The sequence below is a fragment of the Sinocyclocheilus anshuiensis genome, unplaced genomic scaffold (genome assembly GCF_001515605.1).
Source record: "Sinocyclocheilus anshuiensis isolate Anshui unplaced genomic scaffold, SAMN03320099.WGS_v1.1 scaffold207, whole genome shotgun sequence".
Taxonomy (NCBI): domain Eukaryota; kingdom Metazoa; phylum Chordata; class Actinopteri; order Cypriniformes; family Cyprinidae; genus Sinocyclocheilus; species Sinocyclocheilus anshuiensis.
This window is the reverse complement of record NW_015551045.1, coordinates 4,869,954-4,890,853: the sequence shown is the minus strand read 5'-3', so window position 1 is coordinate 4,890,853 and position 20,900 is coordinate 4,869,954. Positions and strand designations below refer to the sequence as shown.

Genomic DNA, 20,900 nt, shown 5'->3' with positions numbered 1-20,900 from the left:
ATTAAGCAGACAGTCTACTGATACTCTACTAACTGCTAGTTGACATGTAGTTGCAAAGTTACTTACTGTTAATAGAATGTCTAAAGTGGACCATCGAAATAAAGTGTTACCATATTTGTATTTGTGTGTTATTTCCAGTCAAACTGAAATATTTAATTGAAGGATAGCCTACATAAAATCCCTCAGAGGACATACAAGTTCAATACAAGTGGGATCTTATCAAAACGTGTAAAATGTAATTTACATTACAGAATGTTATCATATTAGCTGTGATCACTTTAGCAGAAAAATAAGCTAGTGACAGTGTAAAAACGTAAAAATGTCACATGATGTGCTTCTAATTGAGTGAGTGATTATTAATGATTGTGATAAATAATCATTTAAATACCATGACTTTTTAATTAAAGATTTGAATGACCAGTAAATCCAGTCAATGACCTAGAAGGAAAGTGTGAGGAAGTGCTTGACCAACAGGACGTTCAGCTGCAGTGTGTTTAGTTTCTAAAGCGATGTTGGAGAACATAGACGGAGAGAGTGCTGGACTCGGGGCGAACAGGTCAGATAACGCTAAAAGGACTCAGTATGACAACACTTTTATATTTTATCTTAGCTATATAGCGAGCCTGTGTTATGGTGGAAGTGGTGGAAAAGTCCTCTGGCGCAGTTAGCATGTTTGCTAGCTTCGTAAACGTTCACTCTGTTTATTTATCTGCTTCAGTAGTTCACGTGTGACCAGAAACGCATGGGAAGCAAAGTTATACGCGTAACAATAGCATACTAATCAATAAAATGTTAATATTTCCCGTTAGCAACTAATGGCTTGTTAGCTGATGTGTTAGCTGTGCCTGGGTTTGCTTGCTATCTTAAGCCCACCGGCTTGTTTACGACATTTAATCTTTTTTTATGGACAAGCGACGTTTTTACATGCCATGTTTATTGTGTATTTTTGTTTAGCTTGCGTTTAAAACAGTTTAAATAAGGACTGAAAAGAAAAAGAAAGCAGTAAAGATTTTGCTAGTTTATTGGTCATATCGCTGCAAAAAGTAATACTGGGTTGACTAATGTAGGTTAAAAGGTAAGAAATTATTGAATACAAGTGTGAACTAAGCATGCATTGATCTTTTTATTATTCAATCATTTTAAAATAATATTTTTTTTTCCTGCTCTCACTATATGGACGGATCCAATTATTCCGATCTCCCCTCCAATGTTTACGTTCAGTTAGGACATAACAAACTAGTTTGAGAACTCTGCAAGAGCTATATTTTGACAGCTTATATATTTTGACATAAACCGTTCAGGCGCAGTAATTACGCCGCGAAAAGGAAGTGAATTCTGTGCTCGTGCAATTAAAATCCACAGCTTTAAATTAATTTCAGCTTTTATGTGTGACATCCGTTAAAATTAAAGGGGTCATATGATGTTGCTAAAAAGAACATTATTTTGTGTATTTGGTGTAATGAAATGTGTTTATGCGGTATAAGGTTAAAAAAACGCATTATTTTCCACATACTGTACATTATTGTTTCTCCTCTATGCCCAGCCTTTCTGAAACCCTTCGATTTTTACAAAGCGAGGTGTGCTGTGATTGGCCAGCTATCCAGTGCGTTGTGATTGGCCGAATACCTCAAGCGTGTGACGGAAATGTTACGCCCCTTACCATATTGTGATGCCCTGTCCGGCCGGAGGGACGAGACAAAGACATTAAAAGCCATTATAAACGAGACATTTGTTGCATCCGGTGGGGACATAATTACGGATTATAACGACTTATAATGTCTTTTTCTAGTCGTGTCCTCTTTTGGAAGACCAAACAAAGTAGTTTCGCTTTCACAACAAAACACATTGTCACACACGGCGGGCTTGAGTGAGCGGAGGCCTAGAGTGAGCAGAGGCCGGCGGGCTTGAGTGAGCGGCGGCCAGCAGATTCGACGAAGGAGCGTCCGGCGGGCTTGCAGCAACCTTCCCACATCGTGACGTAGACATGTGGGGGCGTGTTAGAACGAGCCGTTTTAGGTAGGCGTGGCTGACTCTTAACTTTTATAAAGAATATCTCTTTGGATTTGAGACTTTAGTCTTTGCAACTTTACAGATCTTCTTTATGCACCAAGAGCTTGTAACACTCCAAAGAGAAAGGAAAAATTGAAATCGCATCATATGACCCCTTTAAAATGTATTTTTCTATACATTTTAAGACTTTGACTCTAATAATCATCCTCATCATGTTTAGCGGTTTATGAAACGCAGATGCTGCATGTCACGTGATGTCCTATTATGACGTAGTTGTGACGTCATCGGAATTTAGAACGAAAAAGGAGCAAAGCTGTTAGATGATAAACTTGATCTGACTGAGGCATCCATTTGCGGATATATCAGTTGTGACTTGTACACAGCATTGGTGAGCTTCATATAGTAATAGCAAAATGCCAGTATCCTTTGAGTGGTCTTCTAGTGAGGATAACATTCAACAGATTGACCTCAGCTGGCCTTTGCTTGTAAGCAATTTGCACCCACTTGTGGACAAATGAGTGTTGCATGACGTATTCGACCCATTTGGACCCATTTGTTCTCTGCAAGTGTTCAGAAGTAGAAATAACTTCTGTCGTGGATATGCTTTGGTTACTTTTGAACATCGCAGTGATGCAAAAAATGCTTTAGAGGCTCTGGATTTTTCGGAGCTCTTGGACAAACGACCAATGCATGTCAGTTGGGCCGATCACTTATTGTTTACGATCCTAGATGGGCACGCTGAAATTCCTGATGTATGTGAAGCCATGTCATACTTTGGGCAATTCCTGACGTGCAGAGTGCACGAAAACAACAGCTTCGACTTGGATGACCCCAAGGAGAGCAGGTCTCATGCACCGAGGTCATTGCTTGCAAGTAATTTGATGACATGTTAATTGTGTATTCATCCCATTCGGCCCTATCTCCACTGTGCATGTGTGCAGAAAAGAATTAACCAAGGTCTCTCGCGGATTTGGTTTTATTTCCTTTAAACATCGACGTGATGCAGAAAGTGCTCTAGAGGCTCTGAATTTTTCAGAGCTCTTTGGCAAAACGGTGTGTATCTCGTGGGTCCAAGACGCGACCGTTGAGGCCCTATTGAGGAGCAGCAGCCCTCAAGACGATTGGGATGTTCCAGAAGTAAGCCGTCCTAAGCCTGTCAAGCAATCACTGGGAAGAAAGCTTGTAAATACTGCAAAAAATGCATTAAGAGCAGTCTTATGGGCGCTGGGGAAAAATTAATTCCCATTCAGTCTACAGCCCTGCTGATGATGGACAAAAATCCATCCCAAACCTAAACAAAAGCCATAGAAAAATGGTAAGAAAAATGTTCACTATAGTTTTGAGCAGTTTAAATTCAAGGTCTGGAATAACTGAAAAGTTCTTAAAAGTGCTTAACTTGAAGGTGTGTGTGTGTGTGTGTGTGTGTGTGTGTGTGTGTGTGTGTGTGTGATTTGCACACAAGAGAAACAAATATGTGCTTTGGAAAAGGTATTACAAATATGTAATGATATTCACACAATCTATAGTGCCACATGTAATGCAACCAGCGTCTAAAATACAAGAAACCGGGGGGAAAAAAGAAGTAAAGTAGATAAAAAGTAGATAATATTGAATTGTTATCAGTAGAATGATATCAGTAGCTATCAATTCAAGAGCTCAGGGTTTATTGTAGGTTTTATCCCTTCAGTTTACATTGTTCTTTTTACAGTCTATAAGGATGAAGATGTGGGATGAATGAGGAAATAAAGAATGTGGCAAATAAAAGGTAATTTAAGAAATTATGTTTTGTAATGAGTCTGTGGAAGAAAAAAAATTGAAAAAAGGGCTTTAGTCCTGGATTTCCAAGAATTGGTGTCTGTATTAAGTGTATGGTGGCCGTTTTTTTTATTTTTTTTTTATATATTAATGACTATTTATTAGCTGCTATGTTTTGAATCTATATTTAGTTGACTTCATGCAATGTTTTTCATTTATTAATAGCTTATATGTTTATTATTTTAAAAAGTACTTTTAAAAAATAGTAACATACTTTCCGGAAAATAGGTTGCATCTGAGTTAGAGCTGCATGATTAATCATTAAAAGATTGCGATCTCAATTCAAACACCCATGCGATCCCATTTTTAAATGACAACGATTCGCCATGTCTATTAAATCTTTGAAAAAAAATCATACCAGAACATTCAAACCTGACACGGAGAGCAGACATTTACCATGTTTGGGTAAGAAACAGCTTCACAAACACTCTTTCAACTACACAGTATCATTTCTGTCTTACAGTCATTTATATTATCATAGAAATACTGAGATGAAAGTTTATAGGCTAGTTCAGATATAAACATTGATGTCTATGGTAGCGATCAAAATAGAGCAAATCCCTGCATAAACACATTTCATTGCACCAAATACACAAAATAATGTTCTTTTTAGCAGCATCATATGACCCCTTTAAAAGTAACTGGCTCTTCAAATAACATTGTGTCGATTGCATTGTTGTGAGTGTGACAAGTGACTGTTAAAAAATAATTGGTCATTGAATCATTCAAGAGATTTGTTCAAAAATGCTGATTCATCCAGTAATGAAACAAGTGAAGTATTTATGAGTGAGTCATTGAATCATTCATTCAAACCACTTTTTAATAATTTTAATATAAAAAATTGGTGTATTAAATATATTTTAAATACATATGTATTCAAATGTTTAATAATTCAAATTAAACACTTTAAATAGACTGCCGCAATCATATTTTGTCACACATTATTTTTAGTTCAGAATCGTGTGAGAATCGTGATCTCTATTTGAGACGAAAAAAATCGGATTCTCAGTTTATCCGGAATCATGCAGCTCTAAGAGTATAAGTTACCTTGGGTCAAAATTGCATTGTTGAGAAAAAATAAAACACAGATTGTATCAGTGTATTGCATCAGTGTTTTTGTCACATGATGTTATTATTACAATCAGAAGTGATATAAAATATCGGTAAATGAAACACAACAAACATTATGAACACAGTAAACATTGTAGTGGCATTCATAAAATTTAGGATATTATAAGCCCCATACCTATAAACTAGTGTGTGCTTTGCCAATGTTTTGCAGCTTGGCAATAAATGCATTATATAAGGAATATAAGTCTTAGCACATTTCAGAAAAAGTTACTTGTGTTCTGGAAAATATAGATTTTACATTTTTTATTTATAAATTTTAAATTTTGTAGTTAAAGATTTAAAAAATAAGCTTTTTTTAAATTCATCTTTGCTATCAAGAATTGTTGCATTTCAGTATTTTTGTTATACATTTTGGTAACAACACTAACCTTAGCGTGTACCGATAAAATAAATTGTTACAATTTGAACCATAATAAAATTGAATCGTGAGGCCAGTAAAGCACACCTCTGTTGCATAAATCTTGTGACAGGTTCTGCTTTTATATTTTTGACAAGCTGCAAAGATATTCAACTCAAGCCACTAGATTTTCCCCATACATTAACCCTTTAAGCCCCGAGGGCATTTTTGCCTCACCAAAGGTGTTGTCATACACAAAAATAATGACTCCTAACTCAAAGACTGTAGCAAGCAGAGTCAAAAGATTGGTATCGTTTGATAGAAAACTTTCTGTACTTTTCAAATCTGTCTTATTTGACATTTAATATCTCAGGACAGAAATAAGGTAGGAGGAACATTATTTTTTGATGATGTTCGCCAGCATGTTAGCTGTATCTGTTTCTATTTTGTGGTGATAGCATAAAGTATCCAAAAATTACAGTATTTTGGAACAAAATAGGCAGTTTTTTTTTTTTTTTTTTTTTTTTTTTTTGCGGGAGGTTTAAAGGGTTAAAAAATACAAGCGAAGATTAAATATTATGTATACAATTTTTTTATTTACAAGTGTCAAGTTTGTGTTTTTTTTCTAGTTTTAGATAAAGAACTATCACCAAATAATTTCTTAAAATGAAAACGCTATGACAGTTAATTTTTGTATGCACATTTTCTCAGTTTGCTAATAATTAGTAAAAATAAAGACGAGGCGAATGTTAATAAAAAAAATTACAGTAATTTTAATAATGAGAAAACAATAACATTTCTTAAATCCATTTTCTTCTTTGCGCTTCTGACTAAATTATATTTGCAGGCAAGATTTAAGAAGAGCGTTGAGCTTCACTCACACCCCTACCATGATCCTGATAGGGATTCAGTTTATTTACTCACCACAAAAGCCTATTCATACATATACAAAAGTACGAATAATAAATGTACTTCTCTTTCATGTTTTTTTTTCTTTTTTTTACTTTTAATATTGATGTACCAATCTGGATATTTTTTAACAAGCAAATGGACTTATACCAGTTGCCTTTTTCTTTAAGCAAGAGACAAGAAAGAATGAAAGAGTCCTTAAGTACAAGTATTAAGTCCTTATGTATTTGTCACCGAATCATTCTTTCAAGAGGTTTATTCAAACACACTGACTCATCCAGTAATGAAGCAAGTGAAGTCTTTATGAGGGAGTCATTGAATCATTCATTCAAACTGATTTTAAAAAGTTACATTTTGTTTAGTTGTCTATTCAGAATATTGATTTCAATTTTTTTTACATAATATATTTTACACTATAATTCATTAAATACATAATAAATGTATATAGGGGACTTTATACATAAAATGTAACTTTTTAAAATCAGTTTGAATGAATGATTCAATGGTTAGAGAGTCGGACTCGTAACCCAAAGGTTGCGAGTTCGAGTCTCAGGTCCGGCAGGAATTGTAGGTGGGGGGAGTGAATGTACAGCGCTCTCTTCCACCTTCAATACCATGACTTGAGCAAGGCACCGAACCACCAACTGCTCCCCGGGCGCCGCAGCATAAATGGCTGCCCACTGCTCCGGGTGTGTGTGTGTTCACTGCTGTGTGTGTGCACTAAGGATGGGTTAAATGCAGAGCACTAATTCCTAGTATGGGTAACCATACTTGGCTACATGTCACGTCACGTCATAATTTCACACTATAAATTACCATGCCAGGCTCATTAGCATCTGACACTTTTTCTGACTGTCTGTGTTATCACATAAACCGAATCGTTTGCATGTCTTGACCAGTTTTATCATTTTGTCATTTAGCTTTTAGTGTACAGTGAAAAGTTGAACCAAGTTGAGATTTTGCTTACCAAGAATATTGGTAGTTACTAGGGATGCACGATATTATCGGACTGATATCAGAATCGGCCGATAATGGCTTTAAATGTAAAAATCGGCATCACCCCAATTTGAAAAATTATGCCGATATGTCTTGCCGATAAGAGGAATGTGTTAACTCAGGTGTTCATGGTGTGCTAGTGATTAGATCACGTCAACAGTGTGACTCATTTTTGAAGCAAAGTTTTGTCTGAATGATGATTAGATTCACTCTTTTGGATCACTGCATTTAATCTGTGAAAGCACTTACAGAATGACACATTCGGTGTATGATAGAGTAAGCAAGCACATGCAGCGGCAGCCTAACACCAGTTCGGTAAGGTGTTTTAATCTGTTAAAACACCTTACCGAACTGTTGGCCTACTTCTAATTAAATTAAAAGTATAATAGCCTACATAAATAACATTTAGACTGTGTTTCTGATTAAATAAAGCAGTAATTGATGTCATAAAATAATAAATATGTTTTGATTTAAAGGTCAGAAGCTATAGCTTACATAAAACAAATCACAAACATGACACTTGTAAATTAAAACATTTTATATATACTGATTTATTCATTAATGTGTAATATGTTTTATTTTTTAAACAAATCATAGTTCTAAAAGATTTTCAGAATTTTTACAACTCTGCTTTGGTGCTTTAGACCATCTACATATGTTAAATCTTAAAATAAAATGTTAGGGTTAACACTGCATCTTTCTGGGGGAAAAAATGCAGCGATTGATATAGTTTATTTATAGTTATTTTCAAAGCCTCCATTTTCTGTCAAAAAAAACCTTAATTATTGTTTATTTCATTCTAACAAACAAGTTCTTGTTAAAAACTAACCAAAATGAAAAAATATTTTGCTTATGATTTCTGCACAGGAGAGACTTGGTGTTGTTTCCAAACAAAAGGAAATATATTGGTATCGGTATCGGCCAAAATTAGTTGAAAAAAATCGGCATATCGGATATCGGCAAAAATCCAATATCATGCATCCCTAGTAGTTACAGATTTTTTTTTTTCGCAGGATGGTGTTACAGCAGGCTTTATGTTTTCGTAGCCCTGCTCCACCACCTACCACAGTGTTACGAGGACCTCCTCCATTACTACGACCCCCACCTCTGCCCTTCATCATGATGAGAGGACCTCCACCACCCCCTAGACCCCCTTTTGGTAGACCACTGTTTGACACCAATATGCCACCGATACCCCCACCTATCGGACCCCCACACTTGCAGGTAGGTGCTATTAGAAAAGTAGGTGCATATGTGCACCAAAACAGTAAGAGACTGATTGAAAGTAACTTTAAAATGTTTAAATATCAAAAATCCTGTTGTGTTTTTCACAGAGGCCGCCGTTCATGCCTCCACCAATGGGTAACATGCCTCCTCCTCCTGGTATGATCTTTCCACCTGGAATGCCTCCATCGCCAGGAACTGGAGCGGTTTCGAGCTTGACTAGTGATGAAATCTGGGTAGAGAACACCACACCAGAAGGAAAGGTACTGTCTAAAAGACAAACTGTCTTTTAAAGTAAAATAAATATAACTGAATAATAGAGTTGTACACTTAATAGTTAAAAGATTACAATCTTGTTCTAAATACCCACTCAATCTTATTCCTAAGTGACAACAATTCGCCTATGTCTCTTAAATCTTTGTCAAGTATTTGCATTGTATTTGTATCAGAGATAGCAGTTGTCATGAATGGATATGAACAGCTTCACAAACTGTCTTGTTACAGTATTGTAATTTCTGCATTAAAAAAAAAAACATTAAAATGATCATAGATGTACTGGGATAAAAGTTTATACTTCAGATATCGCAAGAGTGAGTCACCTTTTAAAAGTAACTTCAGCTTCAAATAAAGATTGCTTCATAATTGTTGTTGTGCCAGTAGGTGGCGACAAGTACTTTTAAAAATTCTATTTGTCATTCAATAATTCTTTAAAGAGATTTGTTTAAAAACACTGATTCATCCCATAATGAAACAAGTTAAGTTCTTATGATGTAGTCATTGAATCATTTAGTCAACTTTTTTTTAATTAATTCAAAAATAAAAAAATAGACTAGCAGTTAACATTTTGTCAGAACCTCTAGTAAATTTTGTTTAGTTGTCTATTCAGAATTGAAGGAAAATTGTGATCTCTATTTTAAACAAAAATTACAAAAAAATTAATTGCGATTCCCAATTTCTCTAGAATTGTGCCACTAAATAATAACCATTTGAATTACAATAAGTATTAAATTGTAAAATGATCACAGATGTGCACATAGCAACATGCCATTTTGGGCCTTCTTTGGGCATCATAACCCCAAAGGTCTACTTTTATATTTTCATTTCAAAATAAAAACTTTTTACTCCACAAATCATATTTTCATTTCAAAATAAAACATTTTTACTCCACAAATCTAGAAACATTAATGTCCATTCAGTTATTACCAGTTTGTTGAGAAATGTGCTATACAAATAAACATGAGTCACCTACCTCTCTATTTCAGCATGAATCCAAATGTGTGTGCTTTATGTATGTTTTGCATGCTTGACTTTCATGACATTTAAGCCACAGCATGTTTCAGATGATAAAAAACAAGACTTATATTCTTCATGGTATTTTTTTTTACCACTTTTTATAGCAATTCCTGGTTGATCTGGATAGTGGTTGGACAGCTAGTCAACCGATCTGACCCAATCCTTGCATTAGCATACTTGGACTTTTAAAACCTTCCCACCACATTCTTCCAGGTATATTACTACAATGCCCGGACACGTGAGTCGGCCTGGACCAAACCAGAGGGAGTAAAGATCATCCAGCAGTCAGGGCTCAATCCTCTAATGGTAGCTCAGTCCGGAGGAGCTGCAGCGGCTCCTGCAGCTACCTCCAGCAGCGCTACCACGGTTGTGCCCGAGCCAGTCTCCACTCAGAGCCTGTCCCCCAACCACACCCTCAGCACCAGTCCTGACCCCAGCACCAGTCCAGCCCCCGCTGCCTCCCAACCCTCCACAAGTGAGTATTACACACAGAGAAGGAATTACGGGTCATGTAGTGGCCTATAAAATACAAACTGCCCTTATAAAATTGAGTACTCATGGCCAATATGATAAATATACAGTGTTTTCTCTTGATATTATCTTTAAACACACATTCATTCTTCCCTTTGCTATATTCTTCCTGTAGCTTCTGTTGTTTCTGAGATGCCTTCAGTGGCCTCTACATCTCCGGCCAGTGTAGGTGTGACTCCTGTTGTTGTGGTCAGTGTTCCTACAGTAACCGCTACGGTCACTGCAGTGCAGACAATGCCGCTGTTGCCTCAAAGTCTCCCTCCTGGCCTGCCCGTGGCCCAGCCAGCTGCTGCAATCTCAGCATTTCCCCCGCTCATGGTACCTCCATTCAGAGTGCCCCTACCTGGCATGCACATCCCACTGCCTGGTACGTAGAAAGAAAAAAAAATAATTGTAAAAATAAGTTGAGTTGCCTAGTTTAGCTAAACAGGCCAGCAAATGTAGCAGTCCTCCACTGAATGTATACTTGGAAAAACTCAACCAGTAGATGGCGCCCTCTTCTTACAGAGTGATGTGAACAAGGTGCATAGACTTACACTTAGTATTGCGCACTACAAATATTTTAAAAAATTGATTTCTAAGCACGGAAATGTTATCAAGATTAATAATCTTAAGTCATGAGTATGTTATGGTTTCTACAGCTTTAAAATAAGTGGTCATACAGAGTTTTCAGTGGGAAATCCAGATATCTAGAGATATCTAGATTGTGTGTTTTGTGTATGTATATGTGTGTGTGTAATATAATTTTTTTATTATTATAATTTTTATTTTTTTTAATTTGTTGCTGAATACAATTTATGTTTAAAGGTGTGCTGCCAGGGATGGCCCCTCTAGTACCCATGATGCATCCCCAGCTAGCTATCACTGCAGCTCATGCATCTCTTAGGGGGGCTCTTCCACTTCCAGAATGGTCTGAGTACAAGACAGCTGATGGGAAGATGTATTATTATAACAATCGCACTCTGGAGTCCATCTGGGAAAAGCCTGCTGAGCTAAAAGAGAGAGGTAAGCAAGGCGTGAAGCCTCAGGTCTGTTGTTGCTGTTGTTAACTGCACTGACCATTATTATTGACTCGCTGTGCTAAACCCAAAATTTTGAACTGCCTATGTTATATTCAGAAAAATATTTTATTTTTCTGAGCAGATAAGGACAGTGACAAGGCTAAAGATGGCCATAACAATGATGATTCAGTTTTAAAGGATATAGACATGGAAGCCAAAGCTGGCAGCTTTGGTGGTTCTAAAGAGGTAAGTCTAAAGTTTGCAAGGTCATTTAGATTTGTTTAAAGCAAACTTTGAGAATGTTTTGATGTTGTAGTTGCCCAGGGAAGAAGACATGACAGAGGAGGAAAAAGCAGCTCAGAAGGCAAAACCTGTTGCCACAAACCCAATTCCTGGTACTCCCTGGTGAGCCTTTCTCCTTCTCCGTTGCTTCAGTGATTAAAGGTTGCAAGTTTGTTCAAAAGGTTTCATAAAAAAATGTACATATTTGTTTTTTTTTTTAGGTGTGTAGTCTGGACTGGAGATGACTGTGTGTTTTACTATAACCCCACCACACGACTGTCCATGTGGGACCGACCTGAGGAGCTGGTGGGACGTGCTGATGTGCACAAATACATTCAAGAACCCCCCCACAAAAGGGGGCTAGATGACAACAAGAAAATAGGTGAAACCCTCTGTGACAGTTTTAGATTGCTTGTGAACTAAGATTTGTTGATAGTATCATAGCAAAACCAACACACACCTTTATTGCTCATTGCAGGTTTCAACAAAGAGGTGATTGACACAACCATAGAGGACACACTGGACGATGAGCCTTCTAAGGCTAAGAAGAGGAAGTAAGTACCAACGGCCCTCAGCAGGAACGATAAGGGGCAGAACACTCACCCCTGCAGAACACCTAGCTTTTGTACTATACGGAAGAAAATTAGAAGCGACATGAAAATTGTATTTCTTGTCATATGAAGAGAAAAGGAAATGGGGCTGTTTCCGTTCAAGCCCTGAGCTAAGACATGTTGATTGGACCATTTTATGTCACAATTAAAGAAATCTTCGGCGGCAATTTTCTTTCTTTTTTTTGTTTTTTTTGTTCACCCAATGCTGACTTGTCTTAGCTGTGGTAATCTTTAGTTTGGGTCTGTGAAAAGTGGTGACTCCATGACATTTACCAAATCAAATCAGTCACTGTTTCCCATCAGTGCCCTTCACGCCTGCCTCCCCCTGACCCCAAACAGTGGTCCTGTTGCACTGGGGACTATTTTTCAGGGAATGCTTCTAAGCTCTGGCGATGCCAACGTGGGCCTCCAAGGTAACCCACCATGTTTGACCTCTCTTTAGCCTCCATTAGGCAAACCCCAGTGAACCAATCCAACCTTCAGCCCTTCAGTGATGTGTATTGATGTAATTGATGGGATTTATTTTCAAAAAAACTGAACGCAAAAACACAAACATATTTGTACTTGACATCTCTTCTCACTTGCAAATTGCAAAATAACCCGTTGATGCGCAGATTTCGAGGATAATGCAGTGCTTAGACAATCTTAGAACACGCTTTCTCAAATTCAAATAAATTTGTATAGTAGGGCTGTCAAAATTCAAATATTGACACATTCTATAACTTAAATATGGTTTAATTACTATATGCCGTTAGTTGTTATTCAATTTGACAACAACCACATTTTTTTATTGTTTTGAGCGGTTTCTAGAAGTATATTTTTTTTCCTTAAAAGGAACTACAAAAATATTATGAGATGTAAATATCTCAATCATTTGATAGTTGTAGTAATTAGATTTCTGTTCGATAGAGTTGTCACTTCTCTCAACAATATAAGGGGGGAATCTTCCATTTTCAGAGATCCTCTCCAATTATTTTTTTTTTTAACAAGCGTAGAAGCAAAAAAGAAAAAAGTTTTATAAAATTAAGTTCTTCCTTACACTCGTCCTCTTCTCCCTGACAGGAAGGACGATATAAAGGAGGCTGACGCAGAGAAAGACACAGCCGTGGAGGCCGAGCTGAAGGCCACTCGCGATCGGGCCCTGGTGCCCCTGGAGGCCCGCGTGAACCAGTTCAGGGACATGCTGCTGGAGAGAGGGGTAAAACACTTCAATCCAACGCAATACTCTTACCAGCTCTGTAATGTTAGACACATAAATCTGAATGGAAGCCCACCAAGGTACAATCTTGAGTTCATTCTTGTTATTATCATTCTTTAATATTATGTAATATAGAGTCTTACATTTCTCTCTGCTCTTTCTGTCCCTCCATATATTTACCTGTCCTTTCTGAATTGCTCTGAGTGAGGTCGTGTTAGATGATTTGTGCTTGACTATAGGGATGGGCGATATGATCAAAATCTTCTATCACAGTGTTTATATCGTGGTAATTGTGTACATCACTATAATTAGTTATTTATCATAAGTTCACAGGTAATTTATGCTGGAAATTAATTGAGAAAAAAAGTTTGCATATTTAACAACCATTGGTTTGTCTGAAATATGGACAATTTGCAACATTGGGTGTGCCAGAGAGGATGCCGCTTTAGTTATTGCTTTGTCGATGTAGGAGAGGCTTCAGTATGTTTAATAAAGTGCTTTTGTGAGGAAATATCACTTAACCAGCAGCTTGTGGGCTAATTTTCAACAAGTTAGCAATTCAATATTATTTTTGGATTTAGTTTTTAATGCAGTTTTATGAGAGAAGTCACAAATCAATTTTACAACAGTTAGAATTCCGTGTATATGGCACTTCTCATTCATTTTTATGGTGTCCGCAAACAATTCAGTGACATAAAGACTGTGATGTGATTGGGGCAAGATTAGTTATTTTACACACTTTTTTTCAAGAGGTACATCATAGGTAAATAATTGGACATCATATGTTGTTTTGAGTTATAGAGGAATGTTTTATTAATATACAGTAAACCTTTATTAAACTCAAATGAATGTAAGTAGGTGAACATTTAAGTGATAATGTAGAGTCATACCACTTACTATAAAATAACTTTGTTGGCATGACACATTGATATGAATTGAAACTTTTTTTAAATCATATCTGTTTGTCTTGGCAACAAGACGAGCACCTCAGCAGTATTATATACTGAAGTCCTCCTATTTCATTTTCAGCGCAGTCTATAACTGAGACAAAAGAATGCACCGGTTAAATAAATGAGAGATTGAGTCCATGATGTGATATCAAAATATATGAAAGAAGCACTGACATATACCTGGATGAGCGAGTGTTATACAGAATTGCCCTTAAGAGAATAACAATTGTAAATAATGTGCAACAAATAGTCATACCGCCCAGTCCTACTTGACAGTAGTGTTGGTGCCCTCTCTTGTCACTGTTCATACTAGAATCTCTATCTGTCATCTTTGGTCCTAAATTGTTGCATGAAATGACAAATAATTACTATTATTTATCACAGAAGAATGTACTGTTGCATTGTATAATGGTCAAGTATTTTGCATTGCTTGATTTTATTTAATCACATTAAAATATACGTGGAAGCTAAACATTTGTTTAATGTCCATGTCTATCGGTATTTTGCAGTGGTAGTAATTGTAGGTGTTGACTCATAAAGATTTCAGTTGTGTATTATTGTAATTTTATATGGTTTTAAAGGAATGTTGTGGGTTTAATACAAGTTAAGCTCTTTAAGTCACTCCCATATGTGACCCTGGACCACAAAACCAGTCTTAAGTCGCTGGGGTATATTTGTAGCAATAGCCAAAAATACATTGTATGGGTCAAAATGATTGATTTTACTTTTATGCCAAAAATCAGTAGGACATTAAGTAAAGATCATGTTCCATAAAGATATTTTGTAAATTTCCTACTGTAAATATATCAAAACTTAATTTTTGATTAGTAATATGCATTGCTAAGAACTTCATTTGGACAACTTTAAAGGCGATTTTATCAGTATTTAGATTTTTTTGCACCCTCCGATTCCAGATTTTCATATAGTTGTATCTCAGCCAAATATTGTCCTATCATAACAAACCATACACCAATGGAAAGCTTATTTATTTAGCTTTGAGATATGGTGTATAAATGGTGTATAAATCTAAATTTTAAAATATTGACCCTTATGACTGGTTTTGTGGTCCAGGGTCACATATGATGTTTGTTAATTAATTAACTTGAAGTGTTGTTTTACCATTTTTCTGGTGCATTGGTAAGCCATCTTTTTGTCCACTCCATACCTGCAGGTTTCAGCTTTTTCCACTTGGGACAAAGAGCTGCACAAGATTGTGTTTGACCCTCGATATTTGCTGCTCAACCCCAAAGAGAGGAAACAGGTAAGAGGTTAGTGGTTTGCTGAATGAGCAGAAGTGGGCAGCTTTGTGATTTTAATCTCCATTCGCTGTGCAGGTGTTCGATCAGTACGTGAAGACTCGTGCTGAAGAGGAGAGGAAGGAGAAGAAGAATAAACTCATGCAGGCTAAAGAGGACTTCAGGAAGATGATGGAAGATGCCAAACTTCACAATAGGTGTGTTTAGGGCTGCACGATAAATCGCATGCGATATTTAACGCGCATCTTAATGCGCAAAACCACGTTCATATTCGTGCGATTTTTTTGCGCAGCTCGTCAGTGAACAACGGCCCTGTGTAGTTAATGCTGCTCAATGTGAAAGCACGCACGTGATGGAGATTTACCGCTGATTACAGAACCGGCTTTCTGACAAGATGCGCATTAAATATCGCATGTGATTTATCGTGCAGCCCTAGGTGTGTTGTAGGTTGTACAGGTATTGTGTGGCCTCCTGAAATCTTGCCACTTATGCCAATTTTCCTTTCACCTATTAGAACCACGTTCAGTGAGTTTGCAGCAAAACACTCTAAAGATCCTCGCTTCAAGGCCATTGAGAAGATGAAGGACAGAGAGGCCATGTTCACCGAGTTCATGACAGCCTTGAGAAAGAAGGACAAGGGAGACTCCAAAAACAAAGTAGAAAAGGTCTGTCAACGGCTTCCCACAACCATCCTGAAATGTCCACTTGAATCGACAGGATGTTGATAGAATTAAGGTTGAATTTGAGCCCTGACAAGTTGTTTCTGGCTGCAGGTGAAGCAGGACTTCTTCGATTTACTGTCAGACCACCATGTGGACATCTCTCAGCGCTGGAGCAAAGTGAAGGACAAGCTGGAGACGGACCCGCGCTACAAAGCCGTGGAGAGCTCCGCTGCTAGAGAAGAACTGTACAAACAGTATGTGGAGAAGCAGGCGAAGGTTAGAACAGTGTCCCTGGTCTTATTGATTCATCAGAACGAAACACCAAGACGACTTGGACTGCTACTAGAAAAATGTATTTAATATAAGTGTCTTTGTGTTGTGTAGAACATGGACGCAGAGAAGGAGAAAGAGCTGGAGCGGCAGGCTCGTATCGAGGCCAGTCTGAGGGAGAGAGAGCGGGAGGTGCAGAGAGCTCGGTCTGAACAAACCAAAGAGATTGACAGAGAGAGAGAGCAGCATAAACGAGAGGAAGCTGTCCAGCACTTTAAAGCACTCATGTCAGATATGGTCAGTGACAATTGCTGTATTTGTCATTGTACATGACATTAATCATAGACACTTTTTAATTTTTTCGTTATTATTGTACATATAGGTAAGGTCAACGGATGCTTCCTGGTCAGAAACGAGGCACAATCTGCGTAAAGACCACCGGTGGGAGTCTGCTGCTCTGCTGGAGCGACATGGGAAGGAGAAATTGTTTGAAGAACACGTGGAGGCTCTTACCAAGAGGAAGAAGGAACATTTCAGGCAGCTGCTGGATGAGACCTCCATGGTGAGTCGGAGGTTCAAGATCACACAACAATCTATAATATTCATTATAATTTCTGTTATATATTATTAATATTAATAAATTATTTTATAAAGACTTGATTTCTAGATAAAGATATAAGAAGAAGAATAGTAAGTACTACTACTATTGATTATTATTAGTAAATATATTATAAAATTATAATTATTATATATTCATAGTTTTCTAATAATTATTATTGTTTTATAATATAATAATAATAATAATAGTAATTACTATTCTTATTATTGTATTTATATAGAAATTAAGTCTTTATAAAATAATTTAACAACAACAACAAACATTATATAATATTGTTGTCATATATAGTGTAAATGTTATTATAATATATTAAATATCATTATTATTATGCCATGGTTTGTATGTAATAATTTAACCACCACAATAATAATAATAACTTATACAATAATAATTGTTGTTATACAATACCGTTCAAAAGTTTGGGATCAGTAACACTTGTAATGTTTTTTAAAGAAGTCTCTTATGCTCATCAAGGCTGCATTTATTTGATCAAAAATACAGAAAAAAAAACAGTAATCTTGCAAAATGTTATTACAATATAAAATAATGGTTTCTATTTTAATATACTTTAAAATATCATTTATTTCTGTGATGCAAAGCTGAATTTCCATCAGCCATTACTCCAGTATAAAGTGCCACAAGATCCTTCAGAAATCATTCTAATATGCTGATTTATTATCAGTGCTGGAAACTGTTGTGCTGCTTAATATTTTTTTGGAACCTGTGATACTTTTTTTCAGGATTCTTTGATGAATAAAAAGTTAAAAAGAAGAGCATTTATTTAAAATATAAATCTTTTCTAACAATATACACTGCAGTTCAAAAGTTTGGGGTCAGTAAATTTTTATTCCAAAAGTATTGCAGTTTCCAAAAAGATATTTGGCAGCACAACTGTTGCCAACATTGATAATACTAATAATAAATCAGCATATTAGAATGATTCAGGGCTTAAAGTTCTCCGGCACCATGCCGGATCTCCGGCTTGCGGCATTTGGCTGCGGGAAAAAGGATGGTCATCCTACATTTAAAAACCCCTACATTTAAAAACACTTGTTGATATCACGTTCCTCACTTGATTTGTAACGTAAATCATTTAAACCTATGCCAACAAAGGAGAATACATCAACATATTTCTAAATATGCGATTTATTGTACATCGTGATTTCAAAATAAAAGTTTCTGACTTTGCATGTGGCCAAATATTGACATTAAATGGATTTAAACGTCGTTGAAATACATGAAACATCACCAGGCCGTTGGCGCCCTCTGCAGGTATTTGTTATAATATAGGCATATTACAGTGTTGTTCAATAAAACCATGTACTTGGTTTTGATACTTTATTTGAGGCCAATTATTATTGCCTCATCGTTACTTTATATATAAATATAGTCATATTAAAGCCTGTTTTTCTTAGTTCTGTTTGTATTACTAAAACATACTTGTCAAAATAATCAGTAGATTACTTGATTAGCAAAATAATCATTAGTTAAGCCCTAGATTAGTTAAAATATCGGAATCGGCCGATAATGGCTATAAATGTACATATCGGCACGGTATGAAAAATGATGCCGTTATGTCTTGCCGATAGGAGGAATACGTTAACTCACATGTGCTCAGGATGTGCTAGTGATTAGATCAGGTCAGCAGTGTGGCTCATGTGGTAATTGGATTAATGTTTTGGATCGCTGCATTTAAACTGAGAATGCATATACAGAATGATGCGTTCGGTGTGTGATAGAGTAAACAGTAATAGCGCATGCAGTGGCAGCAGCGGCAGCCTCCCCCGGATCCTAATGCCCGCTCAGTACGGAGTTTTAATTCTGTAGGGGGCGCTGTTGGCCTACTTCTAATAAAATGAAAGTAAAATACACAAAAAACATTTAGACTGTGTTTCTGATTAAATAAAGCAGTAAATGATGTTATAAAATCATGAGTATGTTTTGATTTAAAGGCCAGAAGCTATAGCTTACATAAATAAAAAAACAATCACAAACATGACACTTGTAAATTAAATAATTAAAAACAATGCAGCAATTGATATATAGTTTATTTATAGTTATTTTCAAAGCTTCAATGTACTGTCATTATAAAATAACTTTGTTATTGTTTATTTAATTCTAACAAATAAGTTCTTGTTAAAAACTAACCAAAAGTAAAAATTATTTCATTATAATTTCCACACTGGAGAGACTTGGTGTTTCCAAACAAAAGGAAATATATCGGTATCGGCATCGGCTATCGGCCATCGGCCAAATGAGTTGAAAAATATCGGCATATCGGATATCGGCAAAAATCCAATATCATGCATCCCTAGTTAAAACATTTCAAAATACAATTGCATTGTTTTACTTTTTGTGATTAAAAGACAAATATTTTGTCATTTGAAAATTTCTTAAAGTATTAAAACATTGTCTCGTTCTAATGAATCAAGTATCTGCATTTTGTCTTACCTTGTGAGCTAAGTGTATTGTCACACCCATGGGTGACATTAGTGGGGGCAAGTGGGGGAAATTGCCCCCCCAAATTGTTATTCATGGAATCCCTGATGTCGGCCCCACTGCAATTGGAGTGCTTAAGCACAAAATACCCTCAATGTGTTTTTGCAGCATTAAGCAATGTAACCAATCACAGACATATCTGTTGATTTCTTGAACGTCAGAATTCACTCACCACTGAAAGTGCCGCAGTTTTTAAGTGCAGTTTTGCACGCTTGTGAATCATCTCATGACTAAGTGCAGACGCGATGTAAATAAGAGATTCATTTTACAGTTTAGAAAGCTTCATTGATTATAACGGAACTTTGTAAGATCGCGATGAGCGAAGATGAGTGGTGCTTTTTAGTGATAAAGGGAGCGCACTTTCTAGGGTAGGCCTGTAATCCATTCAGAATTTCAACATAAAATATGTTGATTTAATTCTGGAACCGGTCCTGGCCAAACCTCCACAGACACCGCGCGTCCCGAGTTAGATCTAATTCACGGACCAAAAGCGTGTGTAAACTTTATTGAGATCGGGACATATCAACCAGTAATTTAATTTCCAGTAACGGTCGGTAGAAAGTTTAGCAATGAATTGTGTGCGATTTATGACAGAATATAGTCCCACAACTGATCATTTATTTTGTGGTAACAACGATTCAAAATGGAAACATTTCAAGTGACACGGGAAAAAGACACGGAAAACTTAAGTGAACATCAGAAAAGCCGCGTGCAATGAAATGCCATCAACTGACAAATGGGAAGCATCACCATTCAAGTCAGCAGGAAGAGCCAAAGCTAGTTAACAGTTTACCTAAATGGTGGCAACCTCTTTAAGTTATTCTTGAGTGTGTTGGATTGACTGCTTTGATGCGTTGCAATACGGTTTACACTTAGTGCAAATAGCCCGCCTTGTTGGCAGAGGCTATGTACAGTAATTCTGCCCTGCAACGTGTGATTGGGCTAGTCAACACTTTAAAAGCGACTGTAAATAAACAGCTTTATTGTACCAATAACGTGTCATCCATTTAATAATTTCAATTAAAATTATAATTTACACTCAATACGTTATTACTGCATATTGTTTTATAATGTACTACAATACTGAAGTGCAGATAATTGCCACTATTTGCATCAAGTAGTATAAATAGCAGAAAATCCTGCTATTTTAACATAGTGTAAATAGAATCTATCGCTATCTGCACTTAGTGTAAATGGCATCTATTGCTATTTGCACTTAGTGTAAATAGGCTCTATCACTATTTACACTTGGTGCAAATAGCCGCTGCCATTTTTTTTTCTTTCCCCCCCCCCCCCCCCCCCCCAC

The 20,900-nt window shown here is 36.5% G+C and overlaps 1 protein-coding gene across 1 annotated transcript in view; it reads left to right on the top strand.

Annotated features, from left to right (window-relative positions):
* The first annotated feature begins 426 nt into the window (after positions 1-426).
* LOC107661731 (transcription elongation regulator 1-like) overlaps positions 427-20,900 on the top strand; it is a 22,483-nt gene continuing 2,009 nt past the window's right edge. Inside the window, exons 1-17 of the mRNA XM_016451483.1 lie at positions 427-556; positions 8,212-8,422; positions 8,533-8,685; positions 9,929-10,190; positions 10,362-10,613; positions 11,054-11,251; positions 11,390-11,493; positions 11,564-11,652; positions 11,751-11,911; positions 12,008-12,083; positions 13,203-13,338; positions 15,460-15,549; positions 15,623-15,741; positions 16,059-16,209; positions 16,318-16,482; positions 16,591-16,773; positions 16,859-17,038. Of these exons, the coding sequence (XP_016306969.1) occupies positions 510-556; positions 8,212-8,422; positions 8,533-8,685; positions 9,929-10,190; positions 10,362-10,613; positions 11,054-11,251; positions 11,390-11,493; positions 11,564-11,652; positions 11,751-11,911; positions 12,008-12,083; positions 13,203-13,338; positions 15,460-15,549; positions 15,623-15,741; positions 16,059-16,209; positions 16,318-16,482; positions 16,591-16,773; positions 16,859-17,038 (2,577 nt within the window). The 5' untranslated portion in view covers positions 427-509. The remainder of the gene's footprint in view (positions 557-8,211; positions 8,423-8,532; positions 8,686-9,928; positions 10,191-10,361; positions 10,614-11,053; positions 11,252-11,389; positions 11,494-11,563; positions 11,653-11,750; positions 11,912-12,007; positions 12,084-13,202; positions 13,339-15,459; positions 15,550-15,622; positions 15,742-16,058; positions 16,210-16,317; positions 16,483-16,590; positions 16,774-16,858; positions 17,039-20,900) is intronic.